The sequence below is a fragment of the Acipenser ruthenus genome, chromosome 24, assembly GCF_902713425.1.
Source record: "Acipenser ruthenus chromosome 24, fAciRut3.2 maternal haplotype, whole genome shotgun sequence".
Taxonomy (NCBI): Eukaryota; Metazoa; Chordata; class Actinopteri; order Acipenseriformes; family Acipenseridae; genus Acipenser; species Acipenser ruthenus.
The window spans coordinates 24,286,827-24,309,425 of NC_081212.1; the positions used below are offsets into that span (position 1 = coordinate 24,286,827).

At 37.7% G+C, this 22,599-nt stretch overlaps 3 protein-coding genes across 6 annotated transcripts; 1 reads left to right on the top strand and 2 right to left on the bottom strand.

The window, feature by feature from the left end:
- Window positions 1-105: 105 nt before the first annotated feature.
- Window positions 106-4,006, bottom strand: LOC117429297 (programmed cell death protein 7-like). 2 transcript variants are annotated; one of them, XM_034917223.2, is made up of 5 exons: window positions 2,443-4,006; window positions 1,795-1,933; window positions 876-1,112; window positions 572-659; window positions 106-330 (listed from the first exon to the last, which is right to left on the bottom strand). In XM_034917223.2, exons 1-5 carry the CDS (start codon window positions 3,793-3,795, stop codon window positions 204-206), a joined length of 1,944 nt encoding a protein of 647 aa, XP_034773114.2. In that variant the 5' UTR covers window positions 3,796-4,006; the 3' UTR covers window positions 106-203. The 2 variants fall into 2 exon arrangements, with proteins under 2 accessions (XP_034773114.2, XP_034773115.2); XM_034917224.2 differs by having other exon boundaries at window positions 3,672-4,004.
- A 775-nt stretch (window positions 4,007-4,781) lies between these two features.
- On the bottom strand, window positions 4,782-16,206 carry LOC131700585 (ATP-dependent Clp protease ATP-binding subunit clpX-like, mitochondrial). 2 transcript variants are annotated; one of them, XM_058998885.1, is made up of 14 exons: window positions 15,648-16,206; window positions 13,827-13,987; window positions 13,204-13,327; window positions 12,443-12,597; window positions 11,824-11,983; window positions 10,205-10,246; window positions 9,142-9,318; window positions 8,848-9,012; window positions 8,283-8,371; window positions 7,763-7,927; window positions 7,089-7,388; window positions 6,606-6,698; window positions 6,324-6,430; window positions 4,782-6,167 (listed from the first exon to the last, which is right to left on the bottom strand). In XM_058998885.1, the coding sequence occupies exons 1-14, from the start codon at window positions 15,700-15,702 to the stop codon at window positions 6,077-6,079; spliced, it is 1,884 nt and encodes a 627-aa protein (XP_058854868.1). In that variant the 5' UTR covers window positions 15,703-16,206; the 3' UTR covers window positions 4,782-6,076. The 2 variants fall into 2 exon arrangements, with proteins under 2 accessions (XP_058854868.1, XP_058854869.1); XM_058998886.1 differs by lacking the exon at window positions 10,205-10,246.
- Window positions 16,207-16,372: 166 nt separating this feature from the next.
- On the top strand, window positions 16,373-22,550 carry LOC131700586 (maspardin). Of its 2 annotated transcripts, none has more exons than XM_058998887.1 (9): window positions 16,373-16,745; window positions 17,485-17,574; window positions 18,473-18,634; window positions 18,997-19,077; window positions 19,614-19,759; window positions 20,057-20,165; window positions 20,724-20,831; window positions 21,054-21,194; window positions 21,807-22,550. In XM_058998887.1, the coding sequence occupies exons 2-9, from the start codon at window positions 17,512-17,514 to the stop codon at window positions 21,930-21,932; spliced, it is 936 nt and encodes a 311-aa protein (XP_058854870.1). In that variant the 5' UTR covers window positions 16,373-16,745; window positions 17,485-17,511; the 3' UTR covers window positions 21,933-22,550. The 2 variants fall into 2 exon arrangements, with proteins under 2 accessions (XP_058854870.1, XP_058854871.1); XM_058998888.1 differs by having other exon boundaries at window positions 16,373-16,732.
- Window positions 22,551-22,599: the final 49 nt, after the last annotated feature.

The following is a 22,599-nucleotide window of genomic DNA, read 5'->3' on the forward strand; positions in this document are numbered from 1 at the left end:
ATTGGCCAGTTTACTAGATATATAAATATAAGGAAATAAATATTTGCTGCGCATTTGAAAGCACTTCTTGTAATAGCAATGGACAGACACACACACACACACATCTTTTGTGGTCAAGTTTATTGTCTTTTATTGAAAAGGTTCTACATCCCCAGTGGTACTGTTTGTTCCCACAGTCTATGCAGCTGCCCTGAGTGGACAGACTAGTCCGGTTTTTCGAGGGCAGTGGCCCACACATCGTTAGAGGGAGGCACTGGAAGAACCCAGCCTTGAGGAATGAAGCTGCCATCCGGGTGATCTGCAGGTACCAAGAAACACTCCCAGTCCCTCCTGGTGAGAAGACCGCAAGATTTGTTCAAATTGACAGAACACACAACTGTTTTCTATTACAATTAATGCTGTTTTTACTTTAAAAGGAGACAAATCAAAAACAAAATATGCTTTTTTTGGCATTGTAACATCATACTGTGTGTATTAACTTCGCAACACATTTTCATACTTCCTATAGCAACCAATGTAGTACTGGGATGTAATCAATGTATTGCTTTCAATGTAAACAAAGCTCATTTACCTGATCTGCATGAGAGCATGTAAGGAATGCTCAGCTTGTAAGTAGTAATGTCTGAAAGGTCGAAGAGGGTGCTCTGGATGCATTTCAGCTGTTGAAACAAAATGTGGATCTCATTCGTTTTATATCATTACATCTATCTACAGTCAGCCCTGAAATTTGTTGCAGAAAACAAAGAGCTGTCTCAGTGTGGCCCCGCAGAACAGTCTCCACAAAAGCTGCTGGCAGACGAAAACAGTGCACGTTACACATGTTCTTTTAGAAGTAATAAAATGAAATGTCAGGTTGTAAGACTAGGCTGACGTACCTGAATTTCCAAACAGCATGGACTCGACGTGGCGCTTTCTCTGCAGCACTTTCTCTCTTTCTTTCTTGTGTTTTCTCTCCAGCTCTCTCTTTCGCTCCTCTTCTTGCTCTCCCTCCAGCATGACTCTCAAAGCCTTCTCTTCAGCGTCGTACACGACAGTGCGCTTCACAATCACTTTCCTTAGCACAGCCACCTGCTGCTCAAAGGCTTCGTCTGCTGTTGCTTCTGGGTGTATTCCTGGGGGGGAAGTTTTATAGTGATTTATTTTTAAAAGGGGGATACTGTATTTGAAGGATTTAAAACACAACATCATAAACTGTAGTAACCTAAAATCAACTTACAAAGACTCATGAAAAGACAGTACGTCCTTAACAAGGTCCATCTTTGGATAAGTACCAAGTAAGAGACACTTAGGCGGCCTTGATAGAAAGTATTAAGCTTTCAAGATCTAGTGAGCGAAGGTGCCGTGAATTGGAAACAGATTTCCAGTTTTAGTCCAGGAAATGTATTCTGAAGCAGAAGATCTAGTTGTAAAACGGGGTAAACCTGCAATCCAACTGTAAAATGAATAGGATATATTTTTTTTTAAATAGCCCGGAGATACAATATTCTAGTGTGTTGTGGAGAGTCATTTATTGTTGAACCATCTCAAATAAAGGACTAATTTCTCTAAGTTGTGAACAGTAACATGGAACATGACGGGGGAACATTTTCTGAAGCGGACAATCAGAATGGTACAAAACGAGCAAGAAAAAAACTTGCATCTATGAGCAGGTGAACGACTGCTCTGGCAATTCATTGCTAGCTTTATACTGTTAAAATGGTTGTAGTCCTTTTAGAAAAAACTGCGTATGCACTTGCTGATAAACTGGAACCACCATTTCTTTCCTATTTATAAAGCACAAGTTCCATATTTTACCCTTTCTAGCGACCGCCTCCTTCCTCAGTTTGCGCAGCTTCTCCAGGGAGCGGAGAATGTCCATCATCCTTTTAGAGTCGGCCTGTTTCTTCCTCACTTCAGACAGCACGCTGTCGGCAGCAGCTTTCAGTTCCTGCTCCTGTTCACAAAGCATTAGGTTTGAATGTTATCTTTAAAGATTAGCATACAAGTTAGAACCCAGTATCAAAACAACATGTACATTTGTCCAGCAGTGGCAATGTTTGATTTGTAAAAATGTCAATGACACCAATGTCAAAATGCAGGAATCCCGAGTATTTTATTTGAGTATTTTTTAAAAATCAATTAGACAACATTATTGCAATTGTTCAACTGCTTTCATTGGCAGCCAACTGGCATATTGATTAAAAGGGAATGGGGAATTGATTTTAAAATGGAACTGACCCCTGCATTGGTACATAAATTAAAAACGATGCCATGTACTGGAAACGCTGAAATAATGTTTGCTTTCTCAAAGCCCAAACATCAGGGATCCCCAGCAGACATGTAAGCAAGGAAAGTACTGCCCCCTGCTGGAATCATTGTGAATGCAGGTTTACATTGTAAATATGAGTTCATACTTCTATTTGTGTTTTTTGACTTTATTGCCCGTTTTGAAAGACAAATTACCCGTTTCTTTTCTTCAACTTGCTGGACGCATTTCATCCTCCACTTGTCAATCTGCGCCTCCCTCTCGGCTGCCCTGGCTTCTTCCTCCTGTTTCTCCAGAGCCTGTTCCCGTTTCTTCCTCTGAAGCCTTGACCTTTTCTTGCGGATCCTGGCCAGCTTCTTTTTAACGTCCTCGATATACACAGGGTCATCTAGAGTCTTTAATTTCTCCTGGAGTTCCTTCTTGACCGCCAGTGCTTTCACATAGGACTCAGACCAAAGGCTCTCATTTTCTACGTTCTGCTTTAGAACCTGACACATCCGAGTCAATTCCGACACCAAACGAGCCGCGCTATACACCGCGTCGCGGACCTCGCTTACCAACGGGGTACGCTCTGACTGTTTGGGGCATGACTCCTTTGATACTTTTCTCTTTCTTTTGGACAAAAACTTTGCAATCCATTGCTGGTCCTGTTGCGCCTGTCTGGCTTCCGAATCTGGCTGCGCAACAAAGTCTTTCTGGTGGCGAGAGGTCGTTGACGTTTCTTTCCAATGGCAATGCATTTCCTGTTGCCCTCTGTGATGTTCTGATAATGTGCTTTCAGAAAAGTTATACTGGGAAGCTTCGGGGTGATGATGTCTCTGATAATTAGAATTATTAGGAATGGCAGGACCGGACTGGCTGTGAAATGGACCAGTGTTACCGTAAGAACTGGGATCGTCTCGATGAGCTCTGTTATAACGTGGGTCACCAAACTGCGTCTGCATTTGAGTAGAATAATTGTTATTTGGTTGCCACAGATTGCCTTGACAACCTGATACTGTAGGCGGCTGCTGTCTGTAACTGAATTCCATTTGTGGAGCTTTACCGACACCTTGGGACATCTGATCAGGTCCTAACTGGCCAGGAATCTCTGAAAAAGCAGGATGCATTGTTTTACTTAAATCAATCGTTCCATGCGCACCTGGGTTCGAAGCGTTATCTCCTTGCTGGTGATAAAACGGTGATCCATACGGTAGTGGCTGTAAAGCGGCTGACCTGTCCGACTCATTAGGAGTAAATCGCGGGTCTCTATGGGGGAACTGCTGCTGATGTCGATAAACATCTTGCCTCGGCCAAAAAGATCCGCCGGCGCCGCTGCCGTGAATTTCACCAGGGTTTTGTAGTTCAGAGCGCTGAAATGCCCCATGCATAGACAAATCTAACCCCGCCGAAGTCCGGTTTCTTGGGAGCATATCGCCCCTCGTACCTGAGTTAAAGAAGTGAGCGGCGCTTTCCTGATTAGGAAACTCCGGATTCGGTGGCGGCTGTTGTTGCTGTGGTGGTCTTGCAGAAAAATACTGATCTTGCTGAAATGGCGCCGGTCTTTCCATTTCATTGCCTTTCCAATTCAAAGTCTAGACTTCCTGATTTAAAATATTTTCATGTGCAGAGTTTACTACAGCGCATGAAGTGCTTTTTTTCAGCATGTTGTACTGTCTCACAGAACCGACACATCCGCCCATTTAAGTCGGTTTCCTCTTTCCCTTAGTTCTACACTTCCGCACAAAGGCATTTTTTAAAACTCGATAAGCAACATCAGAGCGACACCTAGTGTATCGGAAGACAGACGCTGTTCGAGTTAGACTGCGCTCCGTTTTCCAGAAACCTCAATTCATATGACCTTCGTTTACATAATTTCTTCATACTGGTGGACAGTTAATTTTAATACAACAAACATAAAGTCACGCCTTGCGTAACTTATTAAGAGGTACTGGACATGAGTGACTTTTAAGACAGCGATTGCTTGTACTTGTATATCTGTCATTGACTTGTATTTGAAAATAATAAAATCGAGGGGTTGCTGGCATGATTGCTGATTTGGAATCAACCTACAATTTCCCATACTGTAATTTCTGCTGTTAATGTGGCCCTCAAATATGGATACAGAAAACGAAATGTTTACCCGGTAACTGAGTGTAAGAATGTCAATACTGTAATCTCGATATTTTCCTTTTAAATGTTTTCTTCCGTTCATCAATATGGTCTTGTAACGCAACACAAGATAGTTTGAGTTCTATATGAAGTCATTCGCTTCATTATTCCATGCCGTGTGCCACTGCTTACCAAACAGGTCTGTAATTCTTTTTCATTGTGTTATTATGCATTTATTAAATATACTGTCAAAACGTATCTTAAAAACAAATGGTTTATATATAGATATATACATTTTATTTATATATTTTAACAAGCACATCTACAGACCCCTTTGTGTTTCACAAATGTTTTAAGTAGGCATAAAACGGTTTACTTTTTGACCTAATCAAATGCATAAAAATAATAAAATGAGCAAGGTTTAAACTGCAATTAAGAAAAAAAATGCCAAGAAATCACCACTCGTGTATTCAATCTCCCCAAAAGAAAACAAAACAAACAAACCTCCTACATCATTATTATAACAAAATACAGGGCCAACAGAAGTACAAATTCTATTGGTAGATTATGACATTATGGCTTTCACCTGGAGAAAATCCACATAGATGAAGCTTAAAGATCCTACAGCATTGTGTAAAAGCTCCACAGTGGAAGGAAAGCTGAACCACGTACAGTCCCAGTGAACAACCACAATCTAAAACAGAGATGGATCTTTCAGCCCTCTGTAGATGGATTTTATTGTATCTCATATTTTTGCTGTCATACTTGTACACATGCAATGAATCACTTAAAAGTTTGATGAAGGAAATCCTTTTTAGCAGGAGGTGGTAAAATAATGAATCCAAACTATTAAAAAAACAACTACATTTGAACTGGAGTATATTTCTTTGTTCTTCACATCATATCTGTGACACAATTACATATATTATATATATATATATATATATATATATATATATATATATATAAATATAAGATTTTAAACCATTAACATGCTGAAAAGCAACAGCATATTACTGTAACCTTGAAAGAGTAGTCATTAAAAATGTACATCAAGATGCACTATTCCTGAGGATAACCAGCCTTAAAAAGAACTACCCCTTAACATGCTAAAAATGTTAAATTTGTTTATGTTATTACATTGTTTCTATGGAAAATGTACACCAAATGCTAGCCTAAATGTATACTAAACTTGGAAACATGAATGTTTTAAATACCACCCCCATTTAAACAGTTTTAAATTTACGTGATCCCCTGAACTCATTTGATTCCCATACCATATCAACCAATATACTTATGAAATCAAGATAAAAGCTAGCTATTTAAATGTGTGTCAAGAATAAAACAGGGTCTGTATTGATATCCTTAGACTACAAAAGCCACATGTCTCAGTAATTTCACAGGTAAAGACATTATTACAAACTGTCTGTGCTTGTTAATGCACCTCTATGCTGAACAAAACTGTTGCAAGATTTTAAAGCAACAGTTCCAAAACCTAACACTGTACTTGGTGAGATCCATACTTTTTTACACTTCACTGGATGCATAATGTACAATGTAAAAATCAGTATTATACAAAACAACAATTTGAAAGTGATCTGCTTTAAATTTCTATTCCAGCACTTTGTTTTCTGATCATGTATTTTAAAGTTTTGATCAATGCCTTTAACGCCTTCTAGAAAATCCATGGCTTCTATTTAAAAGAGTCCTGTAGGAAGTTCTTGAAATATATTCTAGGTTTTAGTTTTTGGCTGCATCTGCCCGACGTGGCCAGCTGTCATCTTCAACTCCTGAATCATACTCCTCTTCCGCTGATTCTTTAGCAGGGGCCCTAGCATGAAAATAAATAAAGAAGAGAGCATTTAAAAACAAAAATGACACTAATTGTATGCGGTCTGTTATCACACTTGGAACCCTGCAGCAGCCTGTCTGTAGTTTTCTTTGTCCGAGTAGTACACTTGTTTGTGAACAGGAGGTATATACTTGCCTAATGTATATGGGAAGCGATTTCCCCTCCACTACTTCTTTGGTTAGTTCTACGGCCATGATGTCAGAATTTGGCACTTCAAACATGGGCTCCAGCAGCAGTTTTTCCTGTAAAAGAATGGTAAAGATTTAACAAATGAAAATATCTTGAATTTATAGCAAATATGCAGTATACATTTTATTAATTTTTAAATACAAACACACACTTATGTATTTAACTTTTACAGCTTAGTACTTTTTAAAATGTTGATGAACTACTTATGCATCATTTTCATTAACATACCATGATTGATCTTAGGCCACGAGCACCAGTTTTCCTTTCCAAGGCCATTCTGGCAATGGCTTTCAAGGCACCTTCAGTAATATTGAGATCACACTGAAACGTATACAAAGAAACAATTATAAACTTACATATACAGGGCTGATTATACAAGTGCAACACTGCAAGAACTCAAGTGTCCCTTTGTAAGCACTGCTGTTTATTGTTTAATGACGACACCCTTCCTGGAGATAAATGATTCCCATATTGGACAGTTAAGGGAGTAACATATATAGGTGGTCAGCAACAGAACTCGTGGTGGTTGTCCTAGAACATTGTTTCCCATCATTTGGTCTCTTCCCCCCCATTAATTTACATTGCCAAGAGGTTCCCATATAAAATACAGTGGCCATCTAACCACCCTGTGATTACAGATTACTTTCTAAATAGTGAGACAGCATTGGGATGGATTACATGAAAAAAAAAAATTTATAGGTTACATCACACCTTGTCCATGCCTAACAATGCCTGGTACTGGGGAACTACAGCATTGCGAGGCTCAGTAAGAATCCGAACCAGAGTTTCCTCATCCAGGCTGTGCAAAGGAACCACCACTGGCAGACGTCCCACAAACTCCGGAATCATTCCAAATTCAATAAGGTCCCTGGCCTCGACATTGCGGAGCAAGTGATCTTTTTCTTCGATTTCCTGCACAGTGTCCCCTTCTCCACTTGTGTTTGCTAGGTCAGCAGCCGCTGCAGCCCTCCTGCCTACTCCCAGGTTTGACTGAGTACCAAATCCCAGATACTACAGAACAATACACAGAGGCATTAAAAGTTAAATCAATAAAGCCCAAACAAAACAGAGACCATCTAGCTAATGTGTTTCAGCATCATGCTGAATTTTAAAGTAACTGCATTTGAACAAAAAAAAAAAAAGATTATAATAACTTGCTAACAAACTGCAGTGTCTGTGTTTTAACATACCCCTCTTTGTTCTGATGATAAATGTAACACTCCTATATAAAACATTTAACACAAGAAACAACCAGAAATCGGTGCCCATGCTACTGGCACCAATCATGAAATGTCTACAGGTTTATTTTTAATGTGAAACGCTACAAGGATGTTTATATTCAAAAATACTGTTACAGCCAAGACATTTTTAATTTGATCACTCGCCTTTTCATTTTTCCTTCTGCTTATTATCCTATCAAGTCCATTAAATGCTCCAGAAGCCACAAACAGGATGTTGGTAGTGTCGACTTGAACAGTTTCGCCTCTTAATTTTCTAGAGTTCTTTTCTGGAACATTCACAATGGTACCTTCCAAAAGCTTTAATAAACCCTACAAAAAAGCCACATAATATTTTGATAATACATACACAAATTGCATTAATGTTTTTATTAGTACTATTTTTGTCTGGCTTTTGAAATAGACATATGCTTAATTCTTTAAAAACATCAATCATTTAATATATATATATAATTGTTGTATTAAGAAATAGCAACTAAGCAAAATGTATTCATTGCTGTACAACATACACAAGTGGAGAATCAAAGTATACAGTATCCACAGGAGCTTACACTCAGCATCAGAATTCACATGTTAATTTTGCAGTGTTTTCAGGAGAAAAACATTTTGTTACTTTCCTGATGGCTGACATCCCTGTGAAAGATAAATGCCTGAACAATTCACTTACTTGCTGAACCCCTTCCCCACCCACATCTCGTAGCTGGTGAATGCCAGGCACACTGCCAATCTTATCTACTTCATCCAAGAAGACAATTCCTGTCAATGGGGGATATTTTTTATTATGTGTTAGCACTTGTGTACAATATATATTTCTCAAACTGTATTGTTGCATATAAATATTATATGCAACAAAATAATATTCACCCCTAAATTATTTTTTATTTTTTTAAATTTAGTCGTTGCCAATGAGTTTTACCCCAGTTTTCTCCTCAATTTGGAATCGCCAATTGTGTTATTATTAATCCCGGTTCACCGCTGCAACCCCCCGGCGACTCGGGAAACGGCGGCTGAAACACACGTCCTCCGAAACGTGTTCCTGCCAAGCCGTCATTTATCGCACTGCGGATCCACAGCCATCTGAATGGCTCCACTGCAGATCCGCAGGCGCCCCATCAGCCAGAGGGGTCGCTGGTGCGCGGTGAACCGTGGATTGCCCTGCCGACCTAAGCCCTCCTTGAATCCTCTTTATAAAATATATTAAAATCAAAAATATATTTTTCTTCCAGACCTACCTTGCTGTGCTTTTTCAACCCCGTAGTTAGCGTCCTGAAGCAGTTTTGCAATGACAGATTCAATATCTTCCCCAACATATCCTGCCTGGGTCAAGGTGGTGCAGTCACAGATAGCAAAGGGAACGTCAAGGCATCTGGCAAGGGTTTGAGCCAACAGAGTTTTACCTGGAGAAAAGGTTAACCAGTACCGGTATTTAAAAATCTTAATTAAAATGTAAATTATGTCTAATACAGAGCAACAAACTTATTGGATTTTTTTTAGTTGACCTTTTATTTTTTTGCTTTTAAACTAACCTGATCCTGTTGGGCCAAGAAGCAATATGTTGCTTTTCTCCAGTTTAATTTCATCATTGGTTGAATCCAGCACTTCACCTCCTCGTTTCTCTTGAGGCATCTGCTGGTTAACCTGTTGCTGCATTGATGCTCCAAGCGCGTTACCATGTGGACTGATCCCAGCAATCTGAAGCAGCTCTGAGAGAGAGAGAGAGAGAGAGAGAAAAAAAAAAAAGCGTGATATAGAAGTGCTATTAATCACAACTACATCTCCTGGTGCAATCCATCCAAAACCCGTGTGAAACAAGGCACGATAATAAACTGCACTTTAGATACAAGTTTAGGAGAGACTTTGAACAGAGTATAAAATTGCAGACAATGGATGAAAAACAGGATTTTCATTTTTTATATATATCACAGCTTTCTTGATCATGCTGAATGTTTCCTTAGAACAAATTTTATACAAGATATTTTGAACAGAACACTACCTACCCCCTCCCCTAACTTACAGTATCTTCTGGTTTACTCCTTGTAAAATGTTTGCAGGTTCAAGCTATTTATATATGTGCTCTGACACCCGCATCCAGTATTCAGTTACTGTCTGTGAGATGCCTCATCAGCGCAAAGATCTTAGTTAAAGAGTGGGTCACTGGGATAACCGATTCATCCACCTGCATGAATATATTTAACCAATAATGATAACCTCATACTAACGTAGCACCCTGTGTATACAACAATTTTGTTTATCTGATTTTGCTAGAAAAGTTAAACCATAGAAAAACTTCATTTAATGTCCAAAGTTATTCCCAAGATATACCAACAGGATTACATGGAAATTTAAAAAGAGAAAAGACAAAGAGGTCTGTCAGTTCACCATTTTTTTCATCAGGTCCTCACCAATGTCATCAGCACATCTGGATGCTTACTCACTAAAAGTAGAACTCATTCAGCCATGTTATAGTGAGCAAACCACCTACGATGGCCACCAGATCCATAGACAGTATAAAGGTGTCACATGCGTGCATGAGATACACTTTGTACCAGATTTTGGCATTTGTACAAAAAACATATAATTAGGACTTACTTGTAAATCTGTATTCATCCTCCCGTCTTCTGATTTCTAATTCTACAGAAAGAGGATGAAAACAGCCATATCAAAAACAGTACTATTGAGCTGTACCAGCAAATTCATACTACTGGTAAATTAAAATGTCATTGTGGCTTAGGATTTCTGTCATGGATGGTTCTCACCATTCCCACGTTTTAACATGGGTTAATAAAATTCTGTCGAAGCCCAGAAACTTTTGAGGTAGCATTACTAGTTTTGGGGTTTTTTTTATGTCCAAATCTCACATGTTCCTAAAATAAATCTCTAAAAACAAGGAGTACATTCATTGTACAAATGCCAAATCACAGTTTTACATAATTATAAAAATAATACTTTTATTTTGCCTTTGCAGCTTTACAATGTTCTCATTTAAAAGGAAGCTCGGAAATACTCTGGCAGCTAATCTGCCCTGGAATTTCTATGGAAGAACAGTTCCCGATTCAACCTGTTAATCTATGCAGAATCATTGGTCTTGTCATCACTAAGAGAGTCCTGAATAGACACAGTGGAGGGATCAGACAGAGAGATTAATCCATACAAACTCAGAACAATCTGCCTGGCCGAGTCCCAAAAAGAGATCATTTCAAAAAGCCTTTGCCTGCTAGCCCAAGGTCCAACAATAAAAAACAAAACAAAAAAACAAAAACAAAAAAACACCTATTTCCATTATCCCCCGTGCTGTTTGGGCAGGGCAGATCAAGATATACCAAAGCAGGAGTTTGTCCAGTCAAACCTGTATTACAGACTACTTGAATAATAATGACCAAGCTATTCAGAATATCACAGAGCTCCTGTTTGACAAGGCAATCCAGCCTCCCTACAGTAGTGGATTTCACAGTTATGCCTGGTCTGGAATCCAGAGGCATTTCTCCTTTGTTCTTCCACTGCAATAGCACATTCCACAGGGTTGTTTTTGGACTGTTACCTCAATATGGCAAACAGAAATCACACCTCATTCAAAGTCAGAGAGCTCTCCTTTCCAAGATATGCTAGGATGTCTTAGATGCTCCATCAAGCTGTATTTCATGTGAAAAATCGCCTTGATACAAATTCCACTGGTTCATAAGGATTAAATCTACATATAGTAGTTTCTTGTTTTTATAAGTAGACTTGTCTGGAGATATACATATATATTTTCATGTAGCCCAATTCCCCAAGTAGCTAGACAATGCAGCTCTGTTCTATAAAGACATGACCAAGCGTTGGGAAAGTGGGTTCATCTAAGCAACCCTAGTCTGTGCATAGTATTTTTGCTACAAATGTGCCAATATATATGGAATACAGTACCAGAAATGTGCTTTAACATTCTCATATAGGTTTTCTCAGTAACAAAAAAGCTCCAAAGAATCGTTAGGATTGTTGGTAGCAAAGCAACAGAGTCCATCCTTTTGGTTTAGTGAAGAAATGAATGTGACCTTAGCCGCAGGGCTGACTGGGAACGAACCGAAAACATCCACTGAAAGCTCACATTGCACGGAAACAGAGTCTCATCACTCAACTGGGATAGACTATCAATGGGGGTTCAGGAGCAATGCGGGAGAGCCCGGATCAGCGGTCAATCTGTGCTCATGGAAACAAGGAAATATATTACTAACCTCTAGGTGTCAGAGAGGCTTGTTTCTCCACTTCTGCCTGCTGTCTCATACTTGCTGGGATATTGTTATAAATACGCTTGTAATGATTGTACACAGCCACTGAAAGCACTTTCTTAGCATAGGATTGGCCAATCACGTATTTATCAAGGTAGGCATAGATCTGGAAAAGATTACCAGGTTATTATTTAACTTCTGTTTGAATCAATGAGGAGTTCTGTCAGAAGCTCAGCTTGGATATTTAAAGATTGAATTTAAAGGCTAGTAGCAGTAAGACCACTTTCACCATTCAATAAGAGGTCTTCAAAATGAAAATTTCCAAAAAAATTGAATTTTACACGATCACTGGCCAACAATACTCATTTGAAACTGGACGTATATATGACACCAACACCGCAAAGCATTTGGTCTCTGTCAACAAATAATAAAAAGAACCACAATATAGCAACCATATTAGGCACATTTAACGCTGCAAAGTCTGGACCTCAGAAGATTTCTGATTTAAGAGAAGGTGAAAGTGTGGCAGGTTAACTAAAACATACAAGCACCCCAGGCATGCCTAAATACTACATTTAAGTAACATTAGGTTTGTTATGGGCTCTACTTAAGACCCAAGGACTACCTTTTTGGGTGGAGGTGGTGGTTTCTGCTGGAATGCCATTTTAACAGCTTCAGCTGCTGATTCTGGCTCTTTATTTAGACTCTTCTTTGAGTCGGTTTCTGACAGCACGACAAAAAAGTGATGACATTTTTCACATTTTACAAAGCGGGTTGAAGCTGAAATAATAAAAACATAGAATGTCAAAATGTACAATTTTTGTATTTGTTAAGATTGCAGTGGAATTTGCACAGATTACCCACTGTAAAGTTAAGAATACCATGTACACAATGAACCACACAGGATAGTTATGTGAACTTATCAACACAGTTTGTATGATAGCCAATATTTCTCCCAAGAAAACATTTGTGCAATAGACGTTATAAAAGTTTGCTATGGAAAATTATACTGCATTTCTAAAAATAGCAAGACAAAACTAATTGATTGACAGAAATACAAAAAACAATTAAACAGCATTTTAAATATGTTGTTGCACTTAAACATGTTTTGTATGATAAATAATAATTCCTAAAACAGAAGTGGATCGGTATACTGGTTGCCCAGCTGATCCACATGGGTCACTCCTCTACAAATTCAACATCTATTTAAATGTATGGCAGAGTTGTATTTGTAAGCCAGATACCAAATTCACAAGGGGGACTGTAAAATACATTTATACAGTTTTAGGTAATCTTGCTTGCATTTCTCCTTGCATGCAAAAAGTTTATTCAGATTAGATTTTTAAAACATTCAATAAATATTGCTGAATCTGCAGTTACACTTACAAACAAATGTCTCGACATGAGTGCACGGGTCCCCACACTTTGGGCAACGCAGCTGGTTTCCACCTTTTCCTCCAGGACCTCCAGAGCCTGTGGATCTTTTGCCGCTGCTCCCTTCAACAGATTTCTGATTTTTTTAAAAATAATCGTAAAATGGTATTAGTATTCTTTTAGTTATTAACTTTTCATGTAGTGCTTTTCCATGCATGACCTCTAAGGGTATTGGCTTCAAATGAACTGTAACCTTTAAAACTATCTTGGTCTCCACTATGCTCTGGCATAATTAGTGTAGAAGCTGGTGGAGCCAAAAGATTGAAAAGTAATTAGTTTAAAATATCACTTTTTTTTTTAATCAGTAGTAGTAGACAAATGGACAGATGCCACCAGTCTATAAATAAGTTTGGATAGAAAAAGTAATACTAAAATAAAATAAATAAGTCACAGTATTGGAGAAATAGATCTAATGACCAGTTTTCATCAATGAATTTAAGCACAAGGTCTTTTGGCTTAAATATAAAAATAAATACACAGCCTGACCTCACGGATGACTGGAGCAAGGGTTGTTTTGGAACCACGTGATTAACTACATAAATTCAGAGTCCAAAACAAAACAAAACAAAAGTTACCTTGCCACCATCCCCAGATCCATCTTTGGCTGTTCCATCTTTTGAAGCAAAATACACTGTAGTCTCTGAAAATGATCTAACGGGAACTCTCCTCCTCAAATGAACTTCAGAAATCCCCGGTCTTCCCAGGGTATACAGGTGAACGCGTGAGCAGGCAATGCCTGTAAGCACAACACAGAAACTGTCACCAGAGACACGGACAGATGGACAAATGGATATTCCTTTTAATGAACTTATAGATATTTCCTCCATTTTAAAATACACCAGCAGGAAGCTTGGATTTAACTCCCACCCCAATATATATATATATATATATATATATATATATATATATAACAATCAGCGTCTGTTTGTGTGGAAAGAAAATGTTGCCTAAGAGAAATGTGAACAAGGGGCAGTTTCTGAAAAGAACAAGATAACGTGCCGTGTCCAATCTGTGTATCCTATATTTGTCATAATATTTTACTCAGTATCTGTTGGACAGTTTGTCTGCCACAAATGTAATGTGTTAACTGTGAAGCAGATTACATGCTTTAACAGACAGCCGGCACCATTTCTTTTCAAGGTTTCTCAATTCTAATACATAGAGAAAGAACCACAATGACATTTATTATATATGTGTGTGTGAATGCAGTGCTGCTTTCTTTAAACAAGTTAATAGTTTATACATGTAAGTTTTACTATGTTCTAAAAGAAGTAACACTCAAAAACCAAACTATTCCATGTGTTTTTTTTTTGTTTTGTTTTTTAATCCCTACATGAAATGTTGCGAATATCCAGTGGTAGTACAGAGTAAATAATTGTTTAATTAATATGACACAATAGAGGCAAATCAAACGCAACATAAGATTTGATGAGGCACTGGTAATTCTTGCTGGATCTGACAAATGAGGAAATCAGTTAATGCTAAATCATCAGGAACACAATATTGTTTCAAGAATTTCACAATACACATCCTAAAAAATGTTTAGTCACAAAGCATAATAGAATACTACCAGGAACTTCTTTAAAAAAAAAAAATGGTAAAATGCCAAGAAAAAAAAAGTTTCCAACAAAAAACTAAACTATTACTCACTATCTAAACATTAAGGGAAAATAAATAGTTATCCTTGTTGACCTTGTTCTTTGTAAACTTGCATAATCTAACAAACTTCCCTAAAAAGACACCAATACAAATGTACGGTTCTCTGAAATAGGTGGCTTGTTAGTTCATTTTGGTATGTTTCTGAGAGAGAGAGAGAGAGAGAGAGAGAGAGAGAGAGAGAGAGAGAGAGAGAGAGAGAGAGAGAGAGAGAGAGAGAGAGAGAGAGAGAGAGAGAGAGAGAGAGAGAGAGAGAGAGAGAGAGAGAGAGAGAGAGAGAGAGAGAGAGAGAGAGAGAGAGAGAGAGAGAGAGAGAGAGAGAGAGAGGTTACATGAGGGGTTAGTACCAAGCATGAGAGTGAAGAACAAACACAACCGAGTAGTTACTAGTAAGTTACACAACATTGTTCTAAATATGCATCAGTATTCAGCATTGTGTATGTTATATGTCTCAAAACTACAGTTAAAAAAGCAAAATAAACTACAGCACAAAACTGTTTAAAGCTTAACAAATAAAAATAAACACACACAGAACGGTATTTTCATTTCAAAACGCTCCGAATAATATGATAACAGCAAAACATTATCGAAGCGAATCATAATACAGCAATATTAAAAAAAAAGAAACCTGTTATACATGCTTTCGCATTGTTTTCTTCTTAGTCTTAAGCAATCGATATGTAAACTATTCTGAAATAGATAACGCCCGACATGTAAAACATTTCCCTTTTAATTCTTACCTTTATGGGCTGAATTTATAATCCGCCTCGCAGCAGACGAACACGTGCAGGACATGGCTTCTTTCTTTTTTTCCCTTTTAAGTGTCAGGTGAAATTATTATTATTATTATTATTTTAACTAAAGCACCGTTCTTATGTATGTTGTTGTTGTTGACAAAACTTAGGCCGAAGCCTGCGACCCACCTTATGAAAAAGCGTCAACCATAAAAAATTATATATTACATACGTTTGGATAACAAATGTGTTTTTGAAAATAAAATATCCTAAATAAGAAGCAACTCGGTTTTTAAGAGTAAACGAAAAATAAAATAATAACGTCTAATTCGGAAGAGGCGAAACCAGTAGCCAACCACAGCAAAGCAACTAAAAATTAAAATGGTCGAGTCACTGAAAATAGCAAACAGCGTTCGGTGTTCCTCCGCTTTGTCAAGGTATCTCTGCAGTGTCGCAATTATTGCAGGTCACAGCTACAATTGACGTGGAAGGTGTTTGTATCTTATTATAATCGACAATAATGTGATTTAACCCCTGCTTTCTTAAATAGGTCAGCCACTAGGTCTAGCAACACAGAACGGCCTGGGTGACGTAGCTGTTGGGTCACATGCCGCAAAAGGGGCGGTGCCAGTGTTTGACAGCAAAAGCTGACATTTTCAGTTACTTGTATTCGCTTCCATTTTTTGGTTTTGTTTTCCTAGTTTAGTTTCTATACTAACCCGAGCATGCTAATCCTGTGTTTAAAACCGGGGTCTCGAATTTGCAAATATACCATAAGTCTCCTTTAAGTAAGAGATTACAAAGTGTGAAAATAATGAAAAAAAAAGGTTTAGAATTAGTATATTTTTAACAGGTTGTCTTCTATTTGGATGTACAACATTATATCTGCATGATAAAAAAATAACAATTCGTTTGTATTTCTGAAAATAAAGATTTTTGTGTGAAGTTGCCACACATTAACTCTCCAGTTCAGCGCGCTGGTGACGTTACCTCCTGCACATCACGGAAGTTGGGTCACATGATTGAGGTTTAAGGAAGAGAATGCACCAGCAAGTCAAGGGTCGGTGGTGGGCTGTTAAGGCAGCTGGAAGGTAAACAACCGAGGTAACGATTTATTGTTTTGTCGTTTTGCTTTTGCTTAGTTATCAATTCGCAAATGCAGTAGCTGACAGGATATTTAAGCAAGTTAGAAGAGATTTGAACACAATATTATAGGTAGCTAAAAATAAGCAGGCTTACAAAGTGAGCACAGACTCTTAGGTACAACATGTGCTGTTACACTTTCAGTGTAACTGGTATAGTCTCGTATCAGTAATGCAAAGAGGTTATCAGTGGTACTTCATTTGTATTTAAAATATACGTTGATACAGCAAATAGAAGTGTTCGTTCTGTAATTCTACACACAGCACTTTACTTAGCAGGTATTACGTATCTGTTCGTGGTGTCTTTTGTACATTTTCTGCACAATGTCATAGTTTAAACACCTCTTTTTGCATGTTTTTATGCAGCGTGATAGAGAGAAAATACGAACATAGAGCGAGAGCAGACCAGTGTCTTTTAGGCTGTATTTCTCCGGAAGGGTAAATCGTTAATGAGTTCCGAATTTGTTTTTCTGAAAGCATTCTCTTGGTTTTCCGCTATCATCAAATTATTTTTTGAGTCATCAAATTATTTTTACAGTTTGAGGAAATATCTAGGCTAATTCCTGATCACGGCATATTTTTTATGCTAGTTTTATTGCCAATAGCGTGTAACAATGGGCGGCTTGTGCGAGGAATGGGCTAAGAAGTGAAACACAAACTTTGAAATAAGCCTTTCTAATAAGGACTTCATTTAAATGCAGGTGGGGCCACTTCGCGTTCTTCCAGTCATGGAAGAGATCAGAGCATCTCCTGATTACAACTGGTTCAGAAGCACAGTTTCGCTTAAAAAGGTATGTGTTCTTAGTTTTATTGTCGGTTTCCATGGAGACAACTTAACCAATTACAAAAACAGTTATGTTTTTTTGCATACAGAGGAGATAATAATCCAAAGGCCACAAGTACTGTAAAATGTTGGTAACATATACTGTTTAAAAATATAACAAGTTCAGTACAGTGTGAGCAGTTAACTTGTTGATGTGGGTATCATTTGCCTATTGATTTTCATGGGTGCTAACAGGAGGGACACTTCTGTAATTCATTATTACAGATAGCGAGTCACTGTGTGGTGCTGCGGTATTGCATGCTAGCAGACACTGTAGTTTTGATACAGTAGTCCAATACTATTTATTGGTTAACTCAACCTTGTTTTTAATGCCGTATTTAATACAAAATTAGTCTACAGCATTTTTAGCATGTCGGGTTTGTGTTTTTAATGAGTGGTGTGTTAGACATATTGATCTCAGATTAGTTAGCTCTTTGGAAGAATTTATTTTTTTTTAATCATGTGATTTTCATATGATTAAGAAGCATGACTAAGCATCGAGTGATTTTTTTAAGCATGTCATTTTGTGGTTTGAAATTTTTCCCAGACTTAATTGAAATAAGAGCTGCTGCAGTATACTTCAAAATGACTACTAGTACATTGGAAAACATTTCCTATCTGATTAACAAGCAACAAGTGGCAAACACTTTTAGTCCTATTTTAACAGGATCTTGTTCTAAGCAAGTTCTTTATGACTTAGTTAAACCTCAAGGTTCAATCAAGAAATGAAATACCTATTTGGAACTAGCAGCTGGACTGGAATGGAACTACAAGCAGCACCCCTGAGATTATAAACTATAATGCACAGCACCGCTGCAAACAAAGAAATACTTGTAGAACTCTTGGTCTTATTTTTCTCTTTACAGATTATAGTCGACGATGATGACAGTAAAGTCTGGTCTCTGTATGACGCAGGACCCAAAGTCGTAAGATGTCCTATCATTTTTCTGCCGCCTGTCAGTGGCACTTCTGATGTGTTTTTCCAGCAGATCCTTGCGCTTACCGGATGGGGTTACCGGGTCATATCTGTAAGTTCATCATTTCAAATGAATATGCTTTATAAATAGCTACAGACAGTATTTTCAATAACAATATAGAAATGCATTAAATGTCATCCCAAAAAATGTGAAGTTTAGTTTTATGAGATTCATTTTCCAGTAAATATCTTTAAACATTGTAATATAAATCCTGGTGGATGATCACTGTCTGTAACCTGTAAGGATCCCTTGCATTGGTTTCATTGGCTTTTACTATAAAATAACAAATACATGTAGAAAGTTAGTAATGCCTGCAGAATGCAGGGTTTCATGTTGCAACACTGCTGTACAGTGTGTGACTTTTTGGACGAGATACTTATTGCTTTACTTTATCTCTTTCTCTCATATTCAAGCTCCAGTATCCAGTATACTGGGATCTCCTGGAGTTCTGTGATGGATTCAGGAAGCTACTGGACCACTTACAGCTGGATAAGGTTGGTGTTTATCATTGTAGGTTATTTCCTTATTTTAGCCTTTCTTACTCTTTCATTTTGATTTTGTTAGCATGGAAATACCCATGTTTTAGTGTAGAAAATAGATAGAGGTCTGGTTTCATAGACCTTAGTTAGTCCTACTCATGGACTACCTTAAGTTAGGTAGTCCAAGATGTGTACTAATCAGGGTCTGTGAAACCAAAAAAGAGAGTCTGTGTGTATTGGCTTGTTTTGAAATCAGTGATTGGACGAGTGCTATTTGTAATTGTTTTTAACTCTTTGAATCACAAATGAGATGGTTCATTTCGAGTATCTATCCTGCTGATGAAAGAAAAATGAATCAAATAAATAAAGATTGCAATACTTTATGGTTCTCAGAAGAGGCATTATTCTGTGAAAACAAACTTGTGGAAAAGTCTTTTGGTGTGTGTCTTATTTTTAAATGTGTTTAAAGTTAGACTGAATATCTTCTTGTGATTTCGTGTTTAAAGTCACTCTTTAGGTCCCATGTTAAAAGAAGCTTTTTTTTTTTTTAGGTGCACATATTTGGAGCTTCTTTAGGGGGCTTTTTGGCACAGAAATTTGCAGAATACACACACAAGTCACCCAGAGTGCATTCTCTTATTCTGTGCAATTCCTTCAGCGACACTTCCATCTTTAACCAGAGCTGGACAGCCAACAGGTACACAGGAATTGTTCATTCACAAATATAAGATATTCCGCTTGTCTCAGTAAGAACTAGCTGCTTCACTGCATTTAAAGGGTTTCAAAGATTAAGGGTTAATTATAACATTGTAGAATATAGGTCTGCTGGTTCTACTGTGTTAACTGAATAGTATTTGGATTTTACATTTATGGTAGTGTGCTGTTAGTGTGTACCTATGAGCAGACCTGATAGTAGTAGTAGTAGATTAAAACAATAAAAAGTGTATTTTTATAGCACGATGCATCAGCATTTGTTTCCTTTTTTTCCCTGCAGTTTTTGGTTAATGCCTGCATTTATGCTCAAGAAGATTGTTCTTGGGAATTTTGCAACAGGTCCAGTGGATGTGAAAATGGCAGATGCTATTGATTTTATGGTTGATAGGGTAAGGCCTTTTATCAACTGATAATGGACATGGTAGCTAGTAAATGTGCAATGAAACTAGCAAATATTCTGTTTAAACTGCATTCGGAAACAAAGAGAGCAGTATAGTGCTAAGAGGTAAAGTGATCTGTCGATAGCTGTAGAACAGAAGTTTTGTATCATCTAGAATGTTAGGTTTGAGACATTAATTAAAAAAAAAAAAAAAACGTTTGGCCATAGCTGTATTTAATAATAAGTGATTTGTCAAAAATATTTTGAATCGGATATCAAGGCTTGTTTTTTAAGAACACTATCCTACGGTACAGTGCAGTCAAGCAAGCTTAAATCCTCAGTGTCATCCCAGCACCTGCAGGCAGGCAGACACAACTAAATTTACACAAGCCCTGGAGTTATATACAAATGATTCACTTCGGAAAAGCTGCAGACAGACAGTCATGGCATCTTTATGAGAAATTGGGTCAAACCCACAGTAACAGTCTGTTGGAATGCCTCACACAGAAATGTGGAATGCTGTCTTACTGCATTAAGAATGTCTTCTGTTTTTTTTCATTTGGAACAGCTGGAGAGTTTGGGTCAGAGTGAACTGGCCTCTCGTCTGACTCTGAACTGCCAGAACTCTTACGTGGAGCCCCACAAGATAAAGGACATTGCAGTGACCATTATGGATGTAAGCCTCGCTGATCAATCCCGTTATGTCTCAAAAGTTAATATTAAGTAACATGCAGTAACGCTACTGGAAAAGCTAGCAAATAACAATGTGTAGCTGCTTTTATTTTCAGAATGAACTCTTATCATTAAATGGTATGAGTCAAATTGTGACGCATTTGGCCGCTGCTTAATTTTAGGTACTGCTGTTTTTGAGAAAATGTGTTTTACATCCCACTTTTAGGTGTTTGACCAGAGTGCACTTTCACACGAAGCTAAAGAGGAAATGTATAAGCTGTATCCAAATGCCAGACGAGCACACCTGAAAACAGGTGGAAACTTCCCATACCTTTGCAGGAGTGCTGAAGTTAACCTTTACATACAAGTGGGTGTTCAGTACCGGCTTATGTGTTTGTTTTGTGTGATGAACAGGCAAGCTATGCATATGTGAATCATGGGTATGGTAACTTGAAGTTAGGGAGGGGGAAAGGGTCAGTTAATTCAATACGTTTAGTGATGCAGTGTTTACACAGATATTCACTCTGTTGTGTAGTGCAGGTAGCCAGCAGGGTGAGGCCATCTGATTTCAAAGATAACACCCTAATTGGCATAATAGATGGGACACCTTGTATTATTAATTCCCCAGCTAGAAAGTGAATTCAGTTGGTCCCTTTGTATCAATAGGGGACCAGTTCCTTTCATGTCAGGCTTGTCCACATTGTTTGCCAGTGGTTAACAAAGGAAAGTCCTAAACCAGCTAGGCATAAGAGAGTGGGTGTGCTTCCTTCATTGTGGTTCCCATTTAAAAATGAAAGTATTACAAATAACTGCATTAGAAACTTTTAAAGGGAACCTGAACAGATGGATATATCTAGATACAGCAGGTGCATAAGAGAATATTTTACTTCCCTTTTTTTGGTAGGATTTATTTATGTAAAATTAATGCTATTAATAGTTTCCTGACTGATATTAATTCCCGTCATGTTTTAATCCCCAGATTCACTTGCGCCAGTTTCATGGCACAAGATATGCAGCCATCGATCCAGCTATGGTCAGTGCAGAAGAGCTGGAGGTTCAGAAAAGCAGTCTGAACGGTGCCAGGGACAGCGATGAAGAGAAATAGCAAGGAGAAGTGTCCTGGAAGTGCCAGTCTGTCTGGTGGATCACTGATATCAACTGGGCTTTATCAAGACGTCTACCAATCAGTATTCTTTTCAGGAAAGGTATTCAGTTTTCTAGTGTTCAATCTGTTTTTTAAGACGATGAATACAGTCATAAAAACAACAGTATCTAATAATGGACCATATTTTTACTTTGCAGGAAAAAAAAAATATTTTTTAGAAATCATTGCTACTGTAAATAAATCTAACTTGACAATTATATAATGCCATTTTTGAATTTTTTTTTTTCTTGCCTTTAAATATTGTTTGCATTTCCTTCTAACTTGCTTTGGTACTCTGTGCTTTTTCAGGTTTGGCGCTGTTTTTTTTTGTTCTTTTCTTTTTGCTTTGTTTTAATTATTTTAAGTTTTTAAGACTGCCAGCCTTTGCCATAATTCTTGTTAAAAAGAATCTGATTTGTCAATGCACTGACCGATTTAGCTAAATTCTTACCTATGTTGAGACAAGGAACTTAGCTTCACAAAAAAAGTAAAGGAAAAAAGTTTTGAAGCTTTTTCTTTTTTTTTTTTTTTTGCAGTTGCAGTTATTTCAGTAATTGTTTCATTAAAAAAATGACAAGATTCTTTGCCTCTGTTTTTTATTACGTTTCTTTGGAGTTCTTTCTGTGCT